Raw genomic sequence first — 17,842 nt, 5'->3', positions numbered from 1 at the left:
AATGAGACTTGTCTCATGTGAATGGTCGTCCTCGAGTATGAATATGTTTCTCTGCAATGAGACTTGTCTTTCGATACTGCCTCATGTGTATTGTCTTCCTCCAGTATATTTTGATACTGTATGCTGAGAACAGCGTTATTTGAAACACAAGGTGGACATCTGGGGACATGTCAAGGATCAACCATACAAACATGGATCACCATGTGGATGTTACAGAGGTTTCAAAACTATGGGGACACCCTGTCAACAGGCGACTGCGAACATGAATTGTGTCCCGTGGTCAGTTGGATCAATTAGTTATTCTTGACGAGATGTTCAGATTATCTACTGATTGTCTCTCGTCACAACATCTCTCCAACACATGGTGGACATCTTGGGATTGATCGTTGGCGTCAGAAAAAAGAAACAAAGCGATTCATGCCACAGAATATGCACTTTATTCATGTCATGTATTGATATATTGATTCTGTAGACGACCATCTTATACAAGTCTACTCACCAGACAAGTCAGACCAGACACAGAGAAGACAAAGAACACCTGCACATCACATCCTAACAACGAGATTATAGCAGGGAGACGAATCATGACTGATGTATTGGGACTTCATCTATCTAACCGGCGGTTTGAGAACCGGTGTTTAACCATTAAGATCTATCAAGTGTTACATTGTGAGGTGTCGGCCAGATATCAAATTTGCAATGTTGATCATTCATCACAAATATAACCTCAATCGAAACTGATTAACTTCTGAATCGATCAATTATTGCATACCTTTATAGAACTAAAGTTATTACAACATGCGAATGTGATACTTAGCTCCATCAACAAGAGCATTGGTTTATGGTAACTGGGAAACTTATGTTCCACACAAATGTCGCTAAGGATTGGCTCGTTAAAGAAAAACATTTGAGAAAAAGAGGAGATGGACAAAAATCATCTTAAGTATAGGCAACAATTACATGCAAACTACATAACAAAGCAAGAGGTTTATAAATTAGCGCGATTTACAAAGCAACTATCATTTGCGCATTATGCGAGTTTTCCTTTTGAACTGAGCAAATTCTACTTGCATACTTGAGTTTCACTGATCTTAGACTACATTAGCTGAATAATCACATATACTACATCATCAATATCAAGGACAAGCTGAAACATTACAACCTGTCCAATCGATAACTTGGTGTTGCTAACCTATTGTCCATCCGAAATGAACACACAGAATGGCATCGAATGACCAGGTCCATAATATCTCACTTGAATTTCATATTCCGACTAGTCTGAGATTGATGAAGCTAAAGTACTAACAAGTCTTCATGATTCTACTATTACAACTAGCCCAAAACTGAACATCCAGGCATGCAAAGTGATCCTCTCAATTGATCCATGGTTGGTGAAGCATATCCCATCCATTGAATAAATTACAAATGTTTTATAAAGTAATCAAGAAGTCTTAAAGAAATAATAAGAAATAAGACACTTTGTGAAGGTCAGTAAATTCTTTCGGTCAACAGTGTGTTTGACCATAGAAGGAATGGGCAACCTGAAACAGGAGAATGATTCCACTTGCTAAGAGATAAACATGTCATACTGTTTGTACTTGAGGTGTCTTTAAACAACGAGGCAAGAATTCTATAGCAGAAAGGAGCAATGGGTACCCTTCATATGGGCAAATATGAATATTTCATTTTCCACTATTCTTCATAGTCTCATACGATTGTGTCAAAGGAACTTTGCCTCCCATTCAAGTAGAGAATATGAATGTTTCCTATCTATCATCCACAACAGAGTTAATAGTACATCAGCTGCATTGCTGCCAAATCACACACACAACTTTTCATCTAGTACACAATCATTCCACCAGGTGACTTTAAATCTTGACTTTCCCTTTGCCTTGGAATGAAGTCAAACACCTGGCAACTGGACAACACTGTGAGGACACATGAATTAAAGGCACTTGGTGGAAAAGTGTATTTCTATAAAAAGACAATGAACTGTACATTACCCATTCTACTCAATTGGGGCTGAAGTGTATAAACACATTCTGAAGTCAAAACAGTTGTCATTTTGTTCATGACTGTCTCAGAATGTCTGCGACACACTTCCGTCCTGATCAATATGTACATATACATCACTACTGTTGCTACCAAACTGGAAACATACATGTACGTAGAATACAACAGTACACAGGAAGACTATGATAAAACATGTACACAAAGAAACAAGAATATGAAGAGGCAAATTGGTGTCTTATTTATCTGGAGATGTACAGGTATTAGTCCTTCCAACAATGAGCTTGGATGGCTTGAAAACATGTCGAAAAGAAAGTTAGCAAGGTTTGCTTGAGAATCATGTTGAACTCTCTTTATAGGAGCAAGGTGGCACCTTTCATTGAATCTTCAGAAAAAACATCAAGAACTCAAAGATTGTTGGAAAGAGATAGTCAGGATAGATATGAGAACAAGCTGCCTCCAAACTAGAATCAGTAGATGAGGTATACAACAGATAAATATGGTGACTGGTCTGACACTATGAACCCTTCATGGTCTAATGGTCAAGTGGAAACAAAATATATCACAGAACATTGGTTTTTACCTTCAATGGGTATATGAACTCAACAACCCAGAAAGTGCCTCAAGTGACCAGCACATCTGAAGTTGGAATGTTTAAATCAAGGTAATCAACAGGGGATGGTCAATTTCATCAAATGAGAACAATGTGCTGTGTCCTCTATCTGACTTTCTCTCTAACAACTCAATCAAGCTCAGCATGCCAACATGACCTAACTTCTCACTGTATACTCAGCATAGTCAGCTGCAGTGCATTACCTGTACACCAGCCATTAATTAGTTAGCTACAATTCAGGCTTCACTGAACTTACAATAATACCTCAATCACCATTTCCATTAGACCATACAAGGGTTAATAAACATACCCTACCAGGAGATAAATAGACTAACCCACAATATAAGTAATGGACTGAGTCCATTACCACTTTCAGGGTGAAACTGAGAGAGGTGGTGGGCCTCCACTGGCAAGTATGCTAGAGTATTTTGTAGGTATTTTGAGCAGGACATGAAATAAAGCCCATACCAGTATATTCCTATATTTGAGCAAATGATAAAAAACACAGCATGGTCTCTTGTCCATGATGCAGTGACTAGTTGACACTTACTCTGAATGTGCTACACACACTCCCATTGACCAGAATTAGTATCTTACTAGATATGATATTGCTAGTAGTTGAAATGCAGTTACACCCTGCCATTTAGCCAAACATGTCACTGAGCTATGAATGGTGTCCACCACCATAGTAGCCAACAGGTGACCAGAGATAGCAAAATGACGCTGCCATGTAAAAGGTAACATGACAGAGCGCAGGGCTGAAGTAACATGGTCGTTTTGCCATTCACAGCGTGCAGCTTGTGGCCAGATTACACATCATCTGATCTCTAAGATAGGCTGTCTAAACCACCTCTCTCAGCTTCTATCACATTGCTACACATTTTCCTAATAAAGCTAGCTCCCTTATTTGTTTATTGATTGGTAGTATTCACAGAGGACCTTCCACGCTGACGGAGCCATGAAACCGTCCGGGGGAGTTTCACCTGCACGAGCTAGTGCTCGCATCTTCGTCCCGGAAATAAAGAGAAAGTCGTCCTTCTTTTCCGGGTCGAAGAAGTCCATTGCTTTCTTGACTTTGTTGTAGGCAGCGACTCTGAATGGAATGACTTCTAATTTGGTCAGACCTGGGGCCATCGATAACACCTACAATGAAAACAGAGAATAGGTTGAGTTATCTTATGAACCATTAGGTTTTCTTTCCTCAAACAAGACATCTGCTGTCCTTAACATTGAGTTGTCCTGATTACAGTAGTCAAGTTATACAGAAATGACCAAATCTGGACCAGAAGCAGCATCTTTTACTAGAGAGTGTGTCCATCGAACACAAGTTCCACTGTACAAGTCACTGGAAAGGCACTTGTGGTGGACAAGCAATGGATTATCGATGAACTTGAAAAACCTTTATGCTATAGTAACCCAGCTATATTGACAAGACAAGCACACTAATTATGATTCTCACCTTTCCTCCATGTGTGGCTTCATACATATCTTGTTTTGTGTCAGGGTGGGGCATACCAGCAGGATCACGGCCAACGATGTAGAAGTTGGCACCAGCATTCATCCTGGCTTTACAATGCCACTGAACCTGTAACATGAACCACTGGGTTAGAGAGGATGGATAGAGAGTTACAGGAGTGAATGATACTGAACATAAAATTGACCTCAACTTGGCCCTCATTGATAAACAATTGATATCATGAAGATGAAGGTTAAAGGTTGTGGTCTGTAGTCCAGTATCTATGCAATTAGCCTGATCAGCTGACCCATACCTCAAAGTCTCTTTCAAAACTGTGGAGCTGCTCAAACAGCGCTTTGCTTAAAGCTATACCCATTACTTCAGGGTTGAGATAAGTCACTCTATGGTTAAGTGTCTTGCCAAGAAACGCCTACTCACTTCTGTTGGTCCTGCATACATCATGGGTGAGGGGAAGATGGCCACTACGGTGGATGCAGGATCTAGTACTTTCTCTGCGAGGATAGCCATATGTTGTTTCATTCTGGTGGTAAGGGGTACATCATCATCCTTGGTCCAGCCACCTGAAGATGAGAAATGCAATAAGAAAAGTGCTACAATCAACCTGCCAACCAATGTGCTTTATACAAGACATTTCTTCAGCAGCTCATGAAGCAAAGCCGAGGTCAGTTTACTCTTGTCTTTGATTGTTAAAGAGTTGACTGCATAACATAGCATAGCTATTTGTAAAGAGGCAGCTACGTTAGCCATCGCACACACCTACAAAGAGATCTGTGAAAGAAACTATTACCATAAGAGCCAAGTAGCTGAAGGTGAGAACTTACCTAGTGGATGTAGTAATAAGACAGGGTTGATGTAACCTCGGTCTAAAAGTCTCTTTTTGGTGTCAGCCATGAGGAGCGCATGGCCGTTGTGAATCGGGTTGCGGAGTTGAAATGCAAACACGGCATCAGCCTGGAAGAAGAGCAGTGGTGACGATAATCAGGAGGGTTGGAAAGATTGACCAAAGGAGTCATTGCATGTTGTAGCTGATCTTCATAACAATGCAGTCTGGAGCCTCGATTCCTTGATAAGGGCAACAGCTCCATGTGGTCTAGTGAAAACATGCACTCAAATTACACACGGCTTTAGAGTAGAGTTCACTTCTTACCTTCATTTCACGGAATTTTGCGCGCAGTTCCAGTGGAGTGAGTCGATACTGATCAAGACCATCATCCCAGCGTATTCTCTGTAAGACTTCCAGGTCGCCACCAACAAGCCAATCACCACTCTCGTTAATCATCTGGAGCAGAAATAACAACATGAAGAGAATGCTGGAAGGAGCTCCCTCTGGTCACGTTCTCATTCAAGGACAATGACACCAATTAACAAACTTCAGATTATAGAGCAATGAGCTGAAACATGTCCCCACAAGATGGGATTGTGAACCTACCTTGACATAGGGATGCCCTCGGTTCGATGTCCCAAACTGCCTGCAGCATCTTTCTTCCTTTCTGTGCTCGAAGAACTCTGGTGATCGCAGGATTGCGACACATTTGCCATTGTATTTGAGTGCCATGGCCTCACTGCCCTGCAAGCTCTCTTTGTCCTCGGTCTGTACTGGGAGAACAATAGGGATGGACTGGTTGGTCACGCCACCTGGAAGGAAATAGTGAAACTTTGTCAACTCCTTTTTGAAACTCGGCCAATATATATAAAGAAAGAAATGTCATTTTGGTCGCAGATCAGAGGGAGGAGGAGCAAAGTAGAGCAATTTTAGAGAAGCAAGCATATGAAACCTACCGCCAGCAACACATGTATAAACCACCTCCAGAAGAAGGACAAAATAATCTATAATGCATCTTGAAAAGAATTAGAAAACTTAATAACTGCACCAAATTATGAGATCAATAATGCAAGGTCCTCCTCCAATGATACTGTCAGAAGCATCGAGCCAGAAGGCATATTTCTTGGCGTTTGTGATTAAGTGGTGCCCGACTCACATTTGACCTAATAGCCCTCGGTACCTTCTGGCTCCATACCCTCCTCAGTCACTCTAAAGTAAACATCATTTGTAAAGGAAACAAAAGAAGTTGAAAACCACATGCACCATCTTGAGTACATACATAAACTTGTATTGTACTGTGAAATCACATACTGGTTACTGTACTGGATACCTTGGGGAAACAAATTAAAGGGCCGTTTGAATACACAGCATGTAGCAGAAATGGCAATTCCTTAAACTATAAACAGAAAGCAGACGACAGCGACCTGACTGCATCATGTGACATGAGGAAACAGGAACAAAATACAACAGAAATATAACGAAAGAGGTCAGCAAGACTCACACTCGAAGAGTTTAGGAGAGCAATTCCACTGTCACACCTGTCCTGAAACAAGGGGCCCAATCAAGCACACCAAGGGTTCAACCTGCAGTCATTTCAATGTTGTCCACCAGTCAGCCGTCTACCAGCTAAACTATGGCACACACACACAGAAGATCAAGACGAGAGTGTCCATCAAGTCCTAAATATTCGCGCTGCTGGTTGGTCTAGAAGAGTTGGCTGACTCTTCATCTGCTGTTGTCTCCTTTCAGACCCCCCTGTGCACCCCCGTAACAAGCTGCCAACACTCACCATCCAAGAGTCAGACCCCCCTGTGCACCCCCGTAACAAGCTGCCAACACTCACCATCCAAGAGTCAGACCCCCCTGTGCACCCCCGTAACAAGCTGCCAACACTCACCATCCAAGAGACATCCAAAGTGTTGTGACTGGAGGTATTCCCTCTCCCTCATGAAGCCTGTCAGTGGCGTCGCCCAGCCTTCAGCCAGCACCTGCACCCATTGTAAGTCAAGCTGAAGAGAAGAAGACAATTGAATCTATAAATGGTTCACTGCTAACTCAAGTACTCACATTATAAGATACACACATTCTTTATGACACTCCATACAGATCATTACCAAATACATGAATGTTTACATATTTAGTTCTACCTATACATCATAGACAGCAGCACTGAGATATCCCAGTGATAATCACAGCAGGCCTGCCTACTCCACATATACCAAGACATTCCAGCATGGTTTGGGCTATCATTACCAGAATCACCAGAATAGTAAACATCATGCAATAAATACCAATAAACCCAGCCGTCATCTGTATTTCATATTGAGTCCACAGACATTTACCACAGACATTAAGTTCTTGGTCATAGAAAGTCAGGCCATATTGATTTCTCACCACATCACGTTACTTTATTGGTCGTTCAAACTGAATGATTTGGTATTCCATACATGCAGTGTTCGTGAGCAGCATGTGATGGTCATTATTGGTGATACCAAGACCAGATAAGGCCACTGACAGGACCGGTCTGACATGTCAGCAAGATATCTTTGATGTTGCTGAGGATATCACTTGGAGTGTGGGTTGGCACAAAAACAGATCCGGCCTGTGATGTGTAGTTACAATGGCTCGTTCTGCAAGTTAAGCAGTCCCCTTGGTGAAATGTGGCAAATACTTATAGGTCTCAATGGATCTCCTAACTCTGAAGATTCAGTGAAACCATGAGGTCGCACCTCTGTCACATTGACAATCTCTCTCCCTACCTTTGTGATCTCAACAAACTTGAGTGCCTCCGCCTCCTTCGTGGCAGCCTCAACACCGTTCTCAGGGACGAACAACTCCTTCACTTGATTGGAGGCATGGATTGGAATGATGCAGCGATCTTGCAGCATCTGAACCAGCTTCTGAACGCAATCATCGATCGTGTCATAGCCGGCTTTCAAGGTGAGTTCAGGTTTTGAGGGAGGTTCGTAGGCAGAGTCGATACCAGTGAAGTCTGCAAAAGGGAAACAAGCAAACTGACATTCTGTGCAACAAGTCTAAGTGCTCTCGAGGGGCTAACATTGACTGGTCTGGAAGTCAGCTGAAAGTACGTAGAAAGTTATGTACAATTCTTCTTTGTTCGTTGTCACAGCAAAGAGCAGTTGTGTAAGTTCAGTTTGGGAAAGAGAATGAGAAAAGTAGTGGATTAAATCTCCTTCCTGGTAGCCAAGAACTGGCCATTTTCTCTAAATAGGAGCTTGTAACAATCTTTGTCGGATAAGCTTATTTCATGAGAGCTGCACGGAGATCATCAGAGAAATTCAATTTCAACGACATTTGCCGAAAGCTAAAACCAAAAGAGGAAACGAAAACAAAAGAAAGAAACCATCCAAAACTTCCAATGTCATTGAAAAATAATGAATAAGTCTGGGATTTCATGCAAAGCTATGAGTTGAATGACCCGTGCTCCAAACAAAACGTGTTTGTCACCTGCCCACCTTGTTCTAGTCTGGCAAGCTTTGGTAGGAGGTGATCAAAATACCTCATATCTGACGACAGATATTCTACTTTGCCTGATTGAACCGAGTCACGAGCAACTGGAATCACACAAAACCAGGTGAGCACGATTGTTTTCAGGACCACTTGGATATTTTTGATGGTGATTTTTTGCATTAGCCATGGAAATGAACAACAACACAAGTTCTGTCAAAACAAAACGTAGGATTAAAACTGTGATGAGAAAATCCACAAAACTTAGAGAATCATCAGTTGCTTTAAATGGTATTGATGTTGATGTCAAAGTAACAACACGTGGAAAGGATTTGTTGTCCATTGAAAGAAAGAGGACTTCACTAGATCAGTGTGGAACTGTGAACTTGAGGACAGCAATCCCAACTTACTCTTGATCATTCCAGCCCTGGCTTTCTTGTACAAGCCCTTCACATCTCTCTGCTCACAGACATCTAGAGGGGTATCCACGAAGATCTCAAAGAACGGCAGGCCAGCCTCTTCATGGAGTGTGCGTGCCTTTTCTCGGTCCTGTAATAATAAGTGAGCAATTGTCAATCTGGAAAGTCTATAGAACCACTCAAATTCTTAAGCAAAAGACCTCTAGTTTTCTTCTGGGTCTTGAGAAATTGGAATTTCGCTCTTATTCCACATTCTTAGACTGATTTGGAAATGACAAACTTCAAACTGATCTTTTTTACCTATTGCCAAATTTGACTGTATCCTCCCCAGCCGAAATTCAGTCTTTCAAGATTTCATGCATCGAAACTAATGACATCCTCCTGATTTATAATCTGAGCACGGCCTAGACCCCCCCAAAACACTGGCCTCCCGAACATCTTTCAAATCTGGATACACGATTGCCTTTGGCTACCTTCTGATTTGATTCCCATGATTCGATAGAGACAACTCTATCCGCCCCCAAAGGGTTGATGAACTCATTCTATTCCCAAGCAATAAATATCATCGAAGAAAAACATTTTCTAGCAAGAATTATTTGTTCAATTCATGAAGACTACATCGGCAATCAGCGCCATCAAATGAATGCTTGCTTCGAACCAATAAATTCCATCTTCATCCATTAGAACTTTAAAGGTAGCTGTCTGTTTCCAAGGAAGATATCGTTTTTTCTGTGTCGAGCTGAGCTTGTGATGACAATGCTGATCATTACCAGCAGTATGTTTTATCACAGGGGGAAATTGAAGTGGAAATAACAATGTCTGTGGTGAGCTTTGATGTTTTCTATCATTATATTGTAATGGCATTACAGTGTTCAGCAAGCACACCCAACCAGCGGCAGAAGCTCGATATCAGCTGAACTGACATAAGGAGGATACTCCCAATGGAGGCCAGGCATATACATACCCTCTGGTAGGGGCTGATGAAGCTGCTCAGACAGACAATACCACCATCAGCAAACAGCTTGGAGACTTCAGAGATACGCCGGATATTCTCTTCCCTGTCTTCAGAGTTGAAGCCGAGGTTGCTGTTGAGGCCTGTGCGCACGTTGTCACCATCGAGGCCATAGGCGGGGATACCGTGGGTTACCAGGTACTCCTCCAGTGCGAAAGAGAGGGTCGTCTTACCCGCTCCAGACAGACCTGAAGAAACAATGCAAAGATTGGACAGACATTCCCAAGATGGCATAGATTTAAAAGTCATGCTGGCATGGAAAATTCAACATGACCACATTACCAGTACTGGTAAAAGCTCGTTGTTGCTATGTCACCACAGCATTTGACTGACCAGGAGGACCGGAGACAAGAAAGTGGCAGCCAAATCAGGGTTTGAATGGAACACTTGTAGCAGTGAGAGTGGTCCCCCTCACCAGTACAGAACTGCACCGGCATAAGGTCATTGAGAATGGGAGGACAACACGAAGAGTGCATGCACTCACCGGTGAACCAGATGGTACATCCACGGAACCCTCCTCTCTGGCCAAGAACCTGTCCTCTCTTGTCTCGGGACACATGATGGCTCTGGAACGTCACATTCGTTGCTCGTCGCGCACCCTGCAAGTAAAGACAATGGAAGACAATAAGATGTAGTGATAAGTCAGGGAGGCAGAGATCTGAAACGGAAATATTTCATGGAAAGAGACAGATGAAAGAGTGATGCTTGTCTACCTGATCCAAGTGATACCAGAAATCAGTATCATTGGCGGGGAATGAATTCTTAGGGAAGATGACGGACATGCTGGCTTAGCCCCTATCCTGGAAGACAATGTGTGCAATCTTGAGTGACTATCTGATATATCTTAGTCAAGACAACCTTGGTCAGTTATCAGTGAGGTCATTGACCTATATCAGATGGGGAAAGACAAGAACACCTAGAGTGACGACCAATATCAATCAATATATTGATGTTTATCAAGAAAAAATTGAAGAAAAAGCCATTCTAACCCACATAGATCATACTAACAATGTATGTAGTATGCGTATAAATAAGATCAAAGTTCTTGTTCAGTGCTCATCACATCTGTGACATCAAAGAGTGCAATGTGACAATGTAGATTGTACTTAAGATAACAGCCAGTCACATTATTTTAGTTTGATTTACTTTTGTTAAACTTTCAGCATCTTCCCCAGTTTCCTTGATAAGAATGAAAGGGTATCTTCACGCCAATCATGGCAATCACATCATCCACGGCAATCACATCATCCACGGCAATCACATCATCCACGGCAATCACATCATCCACGGCAATCACATCATCCACGGCAGTCACATCATCCACGGCAGTCACATCATCCACGGCAGTCACATCATCCACGGCAGTCACATCATCCACGGCAGTCACATCATCCACGGCAGTCACATCATCCACGGCAGTCACATCATCCACGGCAGTCACATCATCCACGGCAGTCACATCATCCACGGCAGTCACATCATCCACGGCAGTCACATCATCCACGGCAATCACATCATCCACGGCAGTCACATCATCCACGGCAGTCACATCATCCACGGCAGTCACATCATCCACGGCAATCACATCATCCACGGCGATCACATCATCCACGGCAATCACATCATCCACGGCAGTCACAACATCCACGGCAATCACATCATCCACGGCAGTCACATCATCCACGGCAGTCACATCATCCACGGCAATCACATCATCCACGGCAATCACATCATCCACGGCAATCACATCATCCACGGCAATCACATCATCCACGGCAATCACATCATCCACGGCAGTCACATCATCCACGGCAGTCACATCATCCACGGCAGTCACATCATCCACGGCAGTCACATCATCCACGGCAGTCACATCATCCACGGCAATCACATCATCCACGGCAATCACATCATCCACGGCGATCACATCATCCACGGCGATCACATCATCCACGGCAATCACATCATCCACAGCGATCACATCATGCACGGCAATCACATCATCGACGAGCAAAAAGCAATGAGCTTTTCTCATGTTTTATTAAATGATATTATATAGTTCACAAGGCAATATCAATAAACCAGACATAACAAGCAAGCTCATTTTATTAATCATATCGAGCAGAAAATTAAATTTCATACCAGTTTCTGGTGTGGTGAAGCTGTAGGCATTTTAGATCAGCAATCAGGAGTGCTGTGGAGACTTCAATCATTCTTTCATGGCGATGAATTCGCAGTTGGTTTTATGGCTTCGGTGGAGATGATACAAGTAAATCTAATTACCGTCCATTTCATAACATTCTGCTCAACAGGGCAATGCACATGAAATACACACGCAGCATTAGCAGGTTATGATGGATCCCCATGCATAGAAGTTTGGATGTGAAAGCGACATGGTCCTTCCATTGCAAGTCTATGTTGCTGGGGACGTCTACAGTCTCCAGAGGAAGCCTCACAATGGTGCAGTCACACTCAATTTCCGCACAGACCGATCAAGATTAGTGAATGGTGTTTATAAAGAAGGCGTACACAGATTAGCAGAACTCTTCCTCTTAGATCAACTGGCACTGTAGTAATCAACATGAGAAAACTTCAAATGCAACTTTGAACAACACTTCTGAGTGGATGCTGTCATCACAAAACCTGTCATTGGGATGTAAAATTGCTATCAACTAATGAGCAAACAGTGCTTTTGAAAGTTGACGTGATTGTCTCTAGATTTGACTGTAATTAAAATCGATGAGGGATGATGGTGCGGAGATGTATACATAAAGCTATGTGATAGAATGCAACAGATAAAGTTGCTGTTCTGAAAGTAAGGGGAGAGCAGGAGAGGGAAAGAGATGGAAGTGAGTAGGACTAGCTTTATTATGGCAGCTGGCAGTTGAAAGCTCTAGTCCTGTATGGATACGGAAACACGCGCCCGGCCAACTAGCTGACTTTCTAAGAATGTGGCTAGCCAATCTGATGGTGGACCAACATCTCATATAGCTTTAATTACTGCCAAGAATGAGATCAGATGCATTGATTGTTTGATCGTGTTTCACGCAGGGGTAACCAATCAGAAGGAAGGCCATACAACCATGAACAAATGATATTGAAATGTTCAATAAAATATCACTAGGAAAATATTAGAGATTAAAAGATGATTTAAGATGGACCCGGATCATGATGGATGGCCACCGTAATTTCATGAGAAATCTTTCAATTCATCAGACTGTTGATTCAAGGAAGAAGGAGTGGAAGGATCAGCAAAGATGATCGCTTTTTACACAAGGCAACAATCGTCCGAAAGAATTTGAATCTGTGAAATACGGCTATACCATCAGCCCTTTGATTGATACCGTAAGATGACTTTCAAAAGAATGATATCAGCCAAAAAGGCTTTCACAAGATTCTAATTTAGTTTAAACAGCCACACAAAAGGCTTCCATGTATAATAAGAATGGAAGATTGAGCTAAAAGCTATTGCATTTATGGGTCAGATTGGTCTTAAAGTTCAATAGCATCTTCAGAAATCACTCAATTTCTTCTTGAAGATATTGATAGGCAAATGGTCATCTCCATAAGGGAAAGTGCCATGAAAGGACGGGTGACAGTGGCTATTCACCTCATATGATTAACGGCGTGTTCTTCTCTCACATATTACCATTAGATTTCAATACATATTATTGGAGCGGAATCGCAATGTGCCTCATCAGTAACATCTCATAAATAATTCCACAATCCGGAGAGGCCACATCAATGAGAGTTGACTAGGATGGACGTTGGTTTTAGTACTCAATGGATTGACAAGGGGGAACATTTTGTACAGTTTATCACCCAGCATCCAACTAAAGAACCTCTCTTGGGACTGACCAATACTGTCCTAAATTGAGCAGTGTCCTGCTACCAAGGTGGCAAGAACAAATACCAAGCTAAAATGTCAACAGCCATGATGAAGACTTTCAGGGGTTAGATAATGCCAATCATGCAATATCAATGAGGATTTTTAAGATCGTTTTCTATGGGTTTATTGACCATGAACACAATAAACTTGAACACTATTGATTGCAAAATTTTTCATTGGCAAGATATTTATGGAAAAATAATCGAATTTTCCCGAACTGCAGATTTTCTCAAAAGAAACAGATGTATCATCTGCTGTGTAATTTCCCTGGAGTTTCACAATCATCACCACCACCAACGCAAACAGAATTCACTTCAATCTCAAACATTCCACGGCGCGACACTGCAAACAAACACTGCACCCGAAAGAGTTTTTTGGTTTCTCTGACACAGCATGACCTTTAAGTTCGCATAAATCTCAGTCTCATCGCAGCTTCCAACACACCCCGTTCACGCACCATCAGGCACCAGCGATTATTTCCATTTTAGCAGCACTAAAGCTACGAAATTCCATCATAGGTAATGCTCATTCCCAAAACGTGCATGGCCGGAAGAGATAACCAGAAGTCATTTTGTTTTGATCTGCAGCGGCAACGGCCCTTCCCTCAGTGGAGCACGTGGAGAATGATTAACGTCAACTGGTCAGTTCCATTGGGAAATGCAGCCAATAAGAATGTAAATATAAATAGATAGGGGAACGATTTAAATTACATCGTCAATATGAGCTGGAGGGGAAAATAACATATCAACGCTGGCACCAGCATTGGAGAAAGCAAGCAATCATTCTGACCAATGATTCGGGAAAACCTTATCATGTATTTTGTCCCCAGACGTTCAACTTCACTATTAAACGCGACCACCCCGGTAACGCGACCATTCAACCTCAGTCCCATGAGTGGTCGTGTTACTGGGGTACCACTGTATGGTGAAAAGGAATCATTTTCCCAAAATGCTGTAATAATAGCGAGAATGTTGAACTGATGAGTTGTGATTTTGAGAGCAAGCTAGAAGCAGCAGATGTTATGGCTCTTGATGAGAATGGTTCACCTGTCTTGACACATTTACAGTGTGTGACTGATCTCAATGGTGACCTATTATACTGTAGGTGGGTGAGCGCAGACGGCGGTAGTTGTCTAAGCACTTTCAGAGTGACAACCACTCCCTGTTTGCACGAGGTTATGCCTTGGACGAAATAACATTTAGTCCTTCATATCTCTTTCAAAAAGCAAGTGAGGAGGATGTCATCTAACTCAACTTGCTCCGAGAAAATACCGTTTATCTGATATTTAGTGGCAAAGCTGTGCTCCACCTTCGCAGACCCTGATTACAATGTTTTGAGCCATAAAGACTGCAAGATATTCGCCACAGAGACAATGCTCTCTACAAGCTTTTTAATGGCAGAATATAACACAGCGATTTATTACAAGGCGTACTTAGGCAATCGTCAATGAGACATTAGCATCGGGAAATGACGAGGATTACAACCAAGAGGAAAGAAATCAATGATCTTGGCATTCATTTCAACCAAGCTTGGCTGGAATCAGGATCATATTGATACAGAGCAGCTTACTCATTCTCATGGCCAATCTGAGGTGTCACACAGCCAACATTCCAGCATGGGCTGCTCCCGGAGACTTGATGACAGATTCATACCATGATAGCACATGCAGGCTGTCAACAGAGGTGTTATGAACAACCAGATAACACCTGCTATCACAAGCCAGCGATAACTTGAAATTACGATGTCACTGCAAGAAATGTCAGACATATGGCCAAAATAGCCAACAATACCAACCAGCCCAGAATTTTTTTTCGAATATCGACCAGTATTCCAAAGATCGTTGGAGGACATCATAGCTCAAGACATGAAATGGTTATGGAGCCACGCTGAACAAGAAATATGAGTTAACTGATAAAGTTGGCCCAAATATATCAAATTTGAGGTCATTCAACCCAACGATATGTCATTCCATTCATGACTGCAGTTACCCATATTGAAACCTGCAAATGTATTGATCTTCAGACAAGCTCAATGCACATCATTATCACCCACAATGCTAATGTCCTATTTAATGCCGTATCAACTGACAGATGCCAAGATGCCGAACCAGATGCCGCCATTTTACGAAACAATACAGGAAAAGCTGTGGACTTCTCCGTAATGAAACTTCCGCTGGAGCGACTATCAAGGCAAATCCAGGTGCCATGGTGAAGCCACCTCACAATCATGAATACTAACGAAAGAGTTATAATGGAATCATGAAAGTGTAAGTTCAAGCAATGAGATCAGTGGCAGGATTGATGGCAGGATTGATGGCAGGATTGAGGGCAGGATTGATGGCAGGATTGATGGCAGGATTGATCGCAGGATTGAGGGCAGGATTGAGGGCAGGATTGAGGGCAGGATTGAGGGCAGGATTGAGGGCAGAATTGATCGCAGGATTGATCGCAGGATTGATCGCAGGATTGAGGGCAGGATTGATGGCAGGATTGAGGGCAGGATTGAGGGCAGGATTGATCGCAGGATTGATGGCAGGATTGAGGGCAGGATTGAGGGCAGGATTGATGGCAGGATTGATCGCAGGATTGATCGCAGGATTGATGGCAGGATGGTCTTTTGGACACTGATAGAAAATGGAACCCCCAGTTAAATGTCATGCCACCCAGTTAAAGGTCAACAGATACATCAAACAACAACACGTTTATTTCACACAAAGCCAATATTAATAAGGCCATATTCTTTTATATTGGTGCAGTCTTGATCACCCCCCCCCCCCCCCATACCCATGGCAATGAGATTATTAGGCAGAATATTGGTGGTTGAGTGGTCTGGTGAAGAAGCTTGAGGAAGTGGGAGCGAGGTGATATATTGACGAGGTCAATCTGCCTTCTACTTCACAACCTCTCCCAGCTTCTCTACCATAAAGACTGCTTCCAGCTTTGGTCACCGCTACGATGGAACTGCTATTGTCTCCAGTGGCTATGTAGTAATAGTTGACGGCACAAGAACAGAAGAAATCACAGTATGTGACCACGCGGTCTTTGTTTCCTGCTGGTTTGTTGTGGCCCTTAGCAGCTTCCTATGACTGTCCCCCTGTAGTTTACTATTTGCTGGTAGTTTTGGCGTCTCTTGAAATTGTCCTTTCGACTGTTCTAGAAGGATAATCACCCAGCTAACACAACTCAAACTGCTTGCAAATGAAAAGAAAACACCCGACTCACAATCCAAGACGATTGCACATAAATCTCAATCCAGAAAGACCACCAAAAGCTGCATGTCAGTGGGGCAGAGCTGCATGGTGTTAGATGGGGTTTTCATACTATTGATGTCATCAATAATTGGGAATTGCATTTTCTAAGACAAAAATTGGTAAAAATAGGTACACACAGATGTGAACCTCACCAAAATACTAACAGATTATTCCTCAAGCACACTACACATCTTAATCTGAACGAAATTGAAAAGCATAAATTTACAATTTCTCCTTTTGATGATACGAATGTATAATCTTGAACCTATTCATGTTGATCGATCACGCAACCCTGCTATCATTATAAATTGAAACATATTCTGAAGCTGCCTCCTTTATTATGATGGATAATCCCCATGGCTGATCCAAGAAGGTATTTCATCCCCCCAAAGCTGACGAACGGAAATTGATGGATGAAGAAGGAGAAGCTTTGGGGAGAATGGGTTGGAGGAAGAACAAGCTTTCCTGGATGGGGAGAATGGGTTGGAGGAAGAACAAGCTTTCCTGGATGGGGAGAATGGGTTGGAGGAAGAACAAGCTTTCCTGGATGGGGAGAATGGGTTGGAGGAAGAACCAGTAGTCACATCAAGAATTTCATTCAAAGATTTGCTCAATTTTGCATTTGAATTTTGCTCATAATAGTATTGGAAATTTGATCACCCTCAAAGGACACACATATAGTCATCAAACCCCCGACCCCTGCGTATAATACATAAATTACAATCGAGGTGTAGAATATGAAACCAAGGTCTGATCCATATCTCTCCTGAGATAGCAGGCTAGGGATGCAGATATGACCTGAGGAGGATACCCAGCTGTCACAACCAGCCCGCTCTTGAGCTCCTCGTAATGAAACTCACCATCCAGGAATCATCAGCATG

General features: G+C 42.5%; 1 protein-coding gene across 8 annotated transcripts in view; it reads right to left on the bottom strand.

The window, feature by feature from the left end:
* Positions 1 to 418: 418 nt before the first annotated feature.
* Positions 419 to 17,842, bottom strand: part of LOC135496369 (bifunctional 3'-phosphoadenosine 5'-phosphosulfate synthase-like) — a 33,132-nt gene continuing 15,708 nt past the window's right edge. For 5 of the 8 annotated variants that reach the window (XM_064785710.1, XM_064785729.1, XM_064785720.1 and 2 more), the window contains 12 exons: positions 10,307 to 10,421; positions 9,775 to 10,010; positions 8,802 to 8,940; positions 7,683 to 7,915; positions 6,821 to 6,932; positions 6,203 to 6,253; positions 5,530 to 5,735; positions 5,248 to 5,379; positions 4,922 to 5,051; positions 4,518 to 4,660; positions 4,083 to 4,208; positions 419 to 3,766 (listed from right to left, as the gene is read on the bottom strand). In XM_064785710.1, coding sequence (XP_064641780.1) covers positions 3,527 to 3,766; positions 4,083 to 4,208; positions 4,518 to 4,660; positions 4,922 to 5,051; positions 5,248 to 5,379; positions 5,530 to 5,735; positions 6,203 to 6,253; positions 6,821 to 6,932; positions 7,683 to 7,915; positions 8,802 to 8,940; positions 9,775 to 10,010; positions 10,307 to 10,421 — 1,863 coding nt within the window. In that variant the 3' untranslated portion in view covers positions 419 to 3,526. Of the gene's footprint in view, positions 3,767 to 4,082; positions 4,209 to 4,517; positions 4,661 to 4,921; positions 5,052 to 5,247; positions 5,380 to 5,529; positions 5,736 to 6,202; positions 6,254 to 6,820; positions 6,933 to 7,682; positions 7,916 to 8,801; positions 8,941 to 9,774; positions 10,011 to 10,306; positions 10,422 to 10,535; positions 10,686 to 10,968; positions 11,002 to 15,505; positions 15,578 to 17,842 lie in introns of those variants that run through there. The other 3 variants (XM_064785672.1, XM_064785691.1, XM_064785701.1) reach the window with 3 other exon arrangements.

The sequence above is a fragment of the Lineus longissimus genome, chromosome 1 (genome assembly GCF_910592395.1).
Source record: "Lineus longissimus chromosome 1, tnLinLong1.2, whole genome shotgun sequence".
Taxonomy (NCBI): domain Eukaryota; kingdom Metazoa; phylum Nemertea; class Pilidiophora; order Heteronemertea; family Lineidae; genus Lineus; species Lineus longissimus.
Note: the sequence above shows the minus strand (reverse complement) of the source record. Positions and strands in the feature narration are given on the sequence as shown.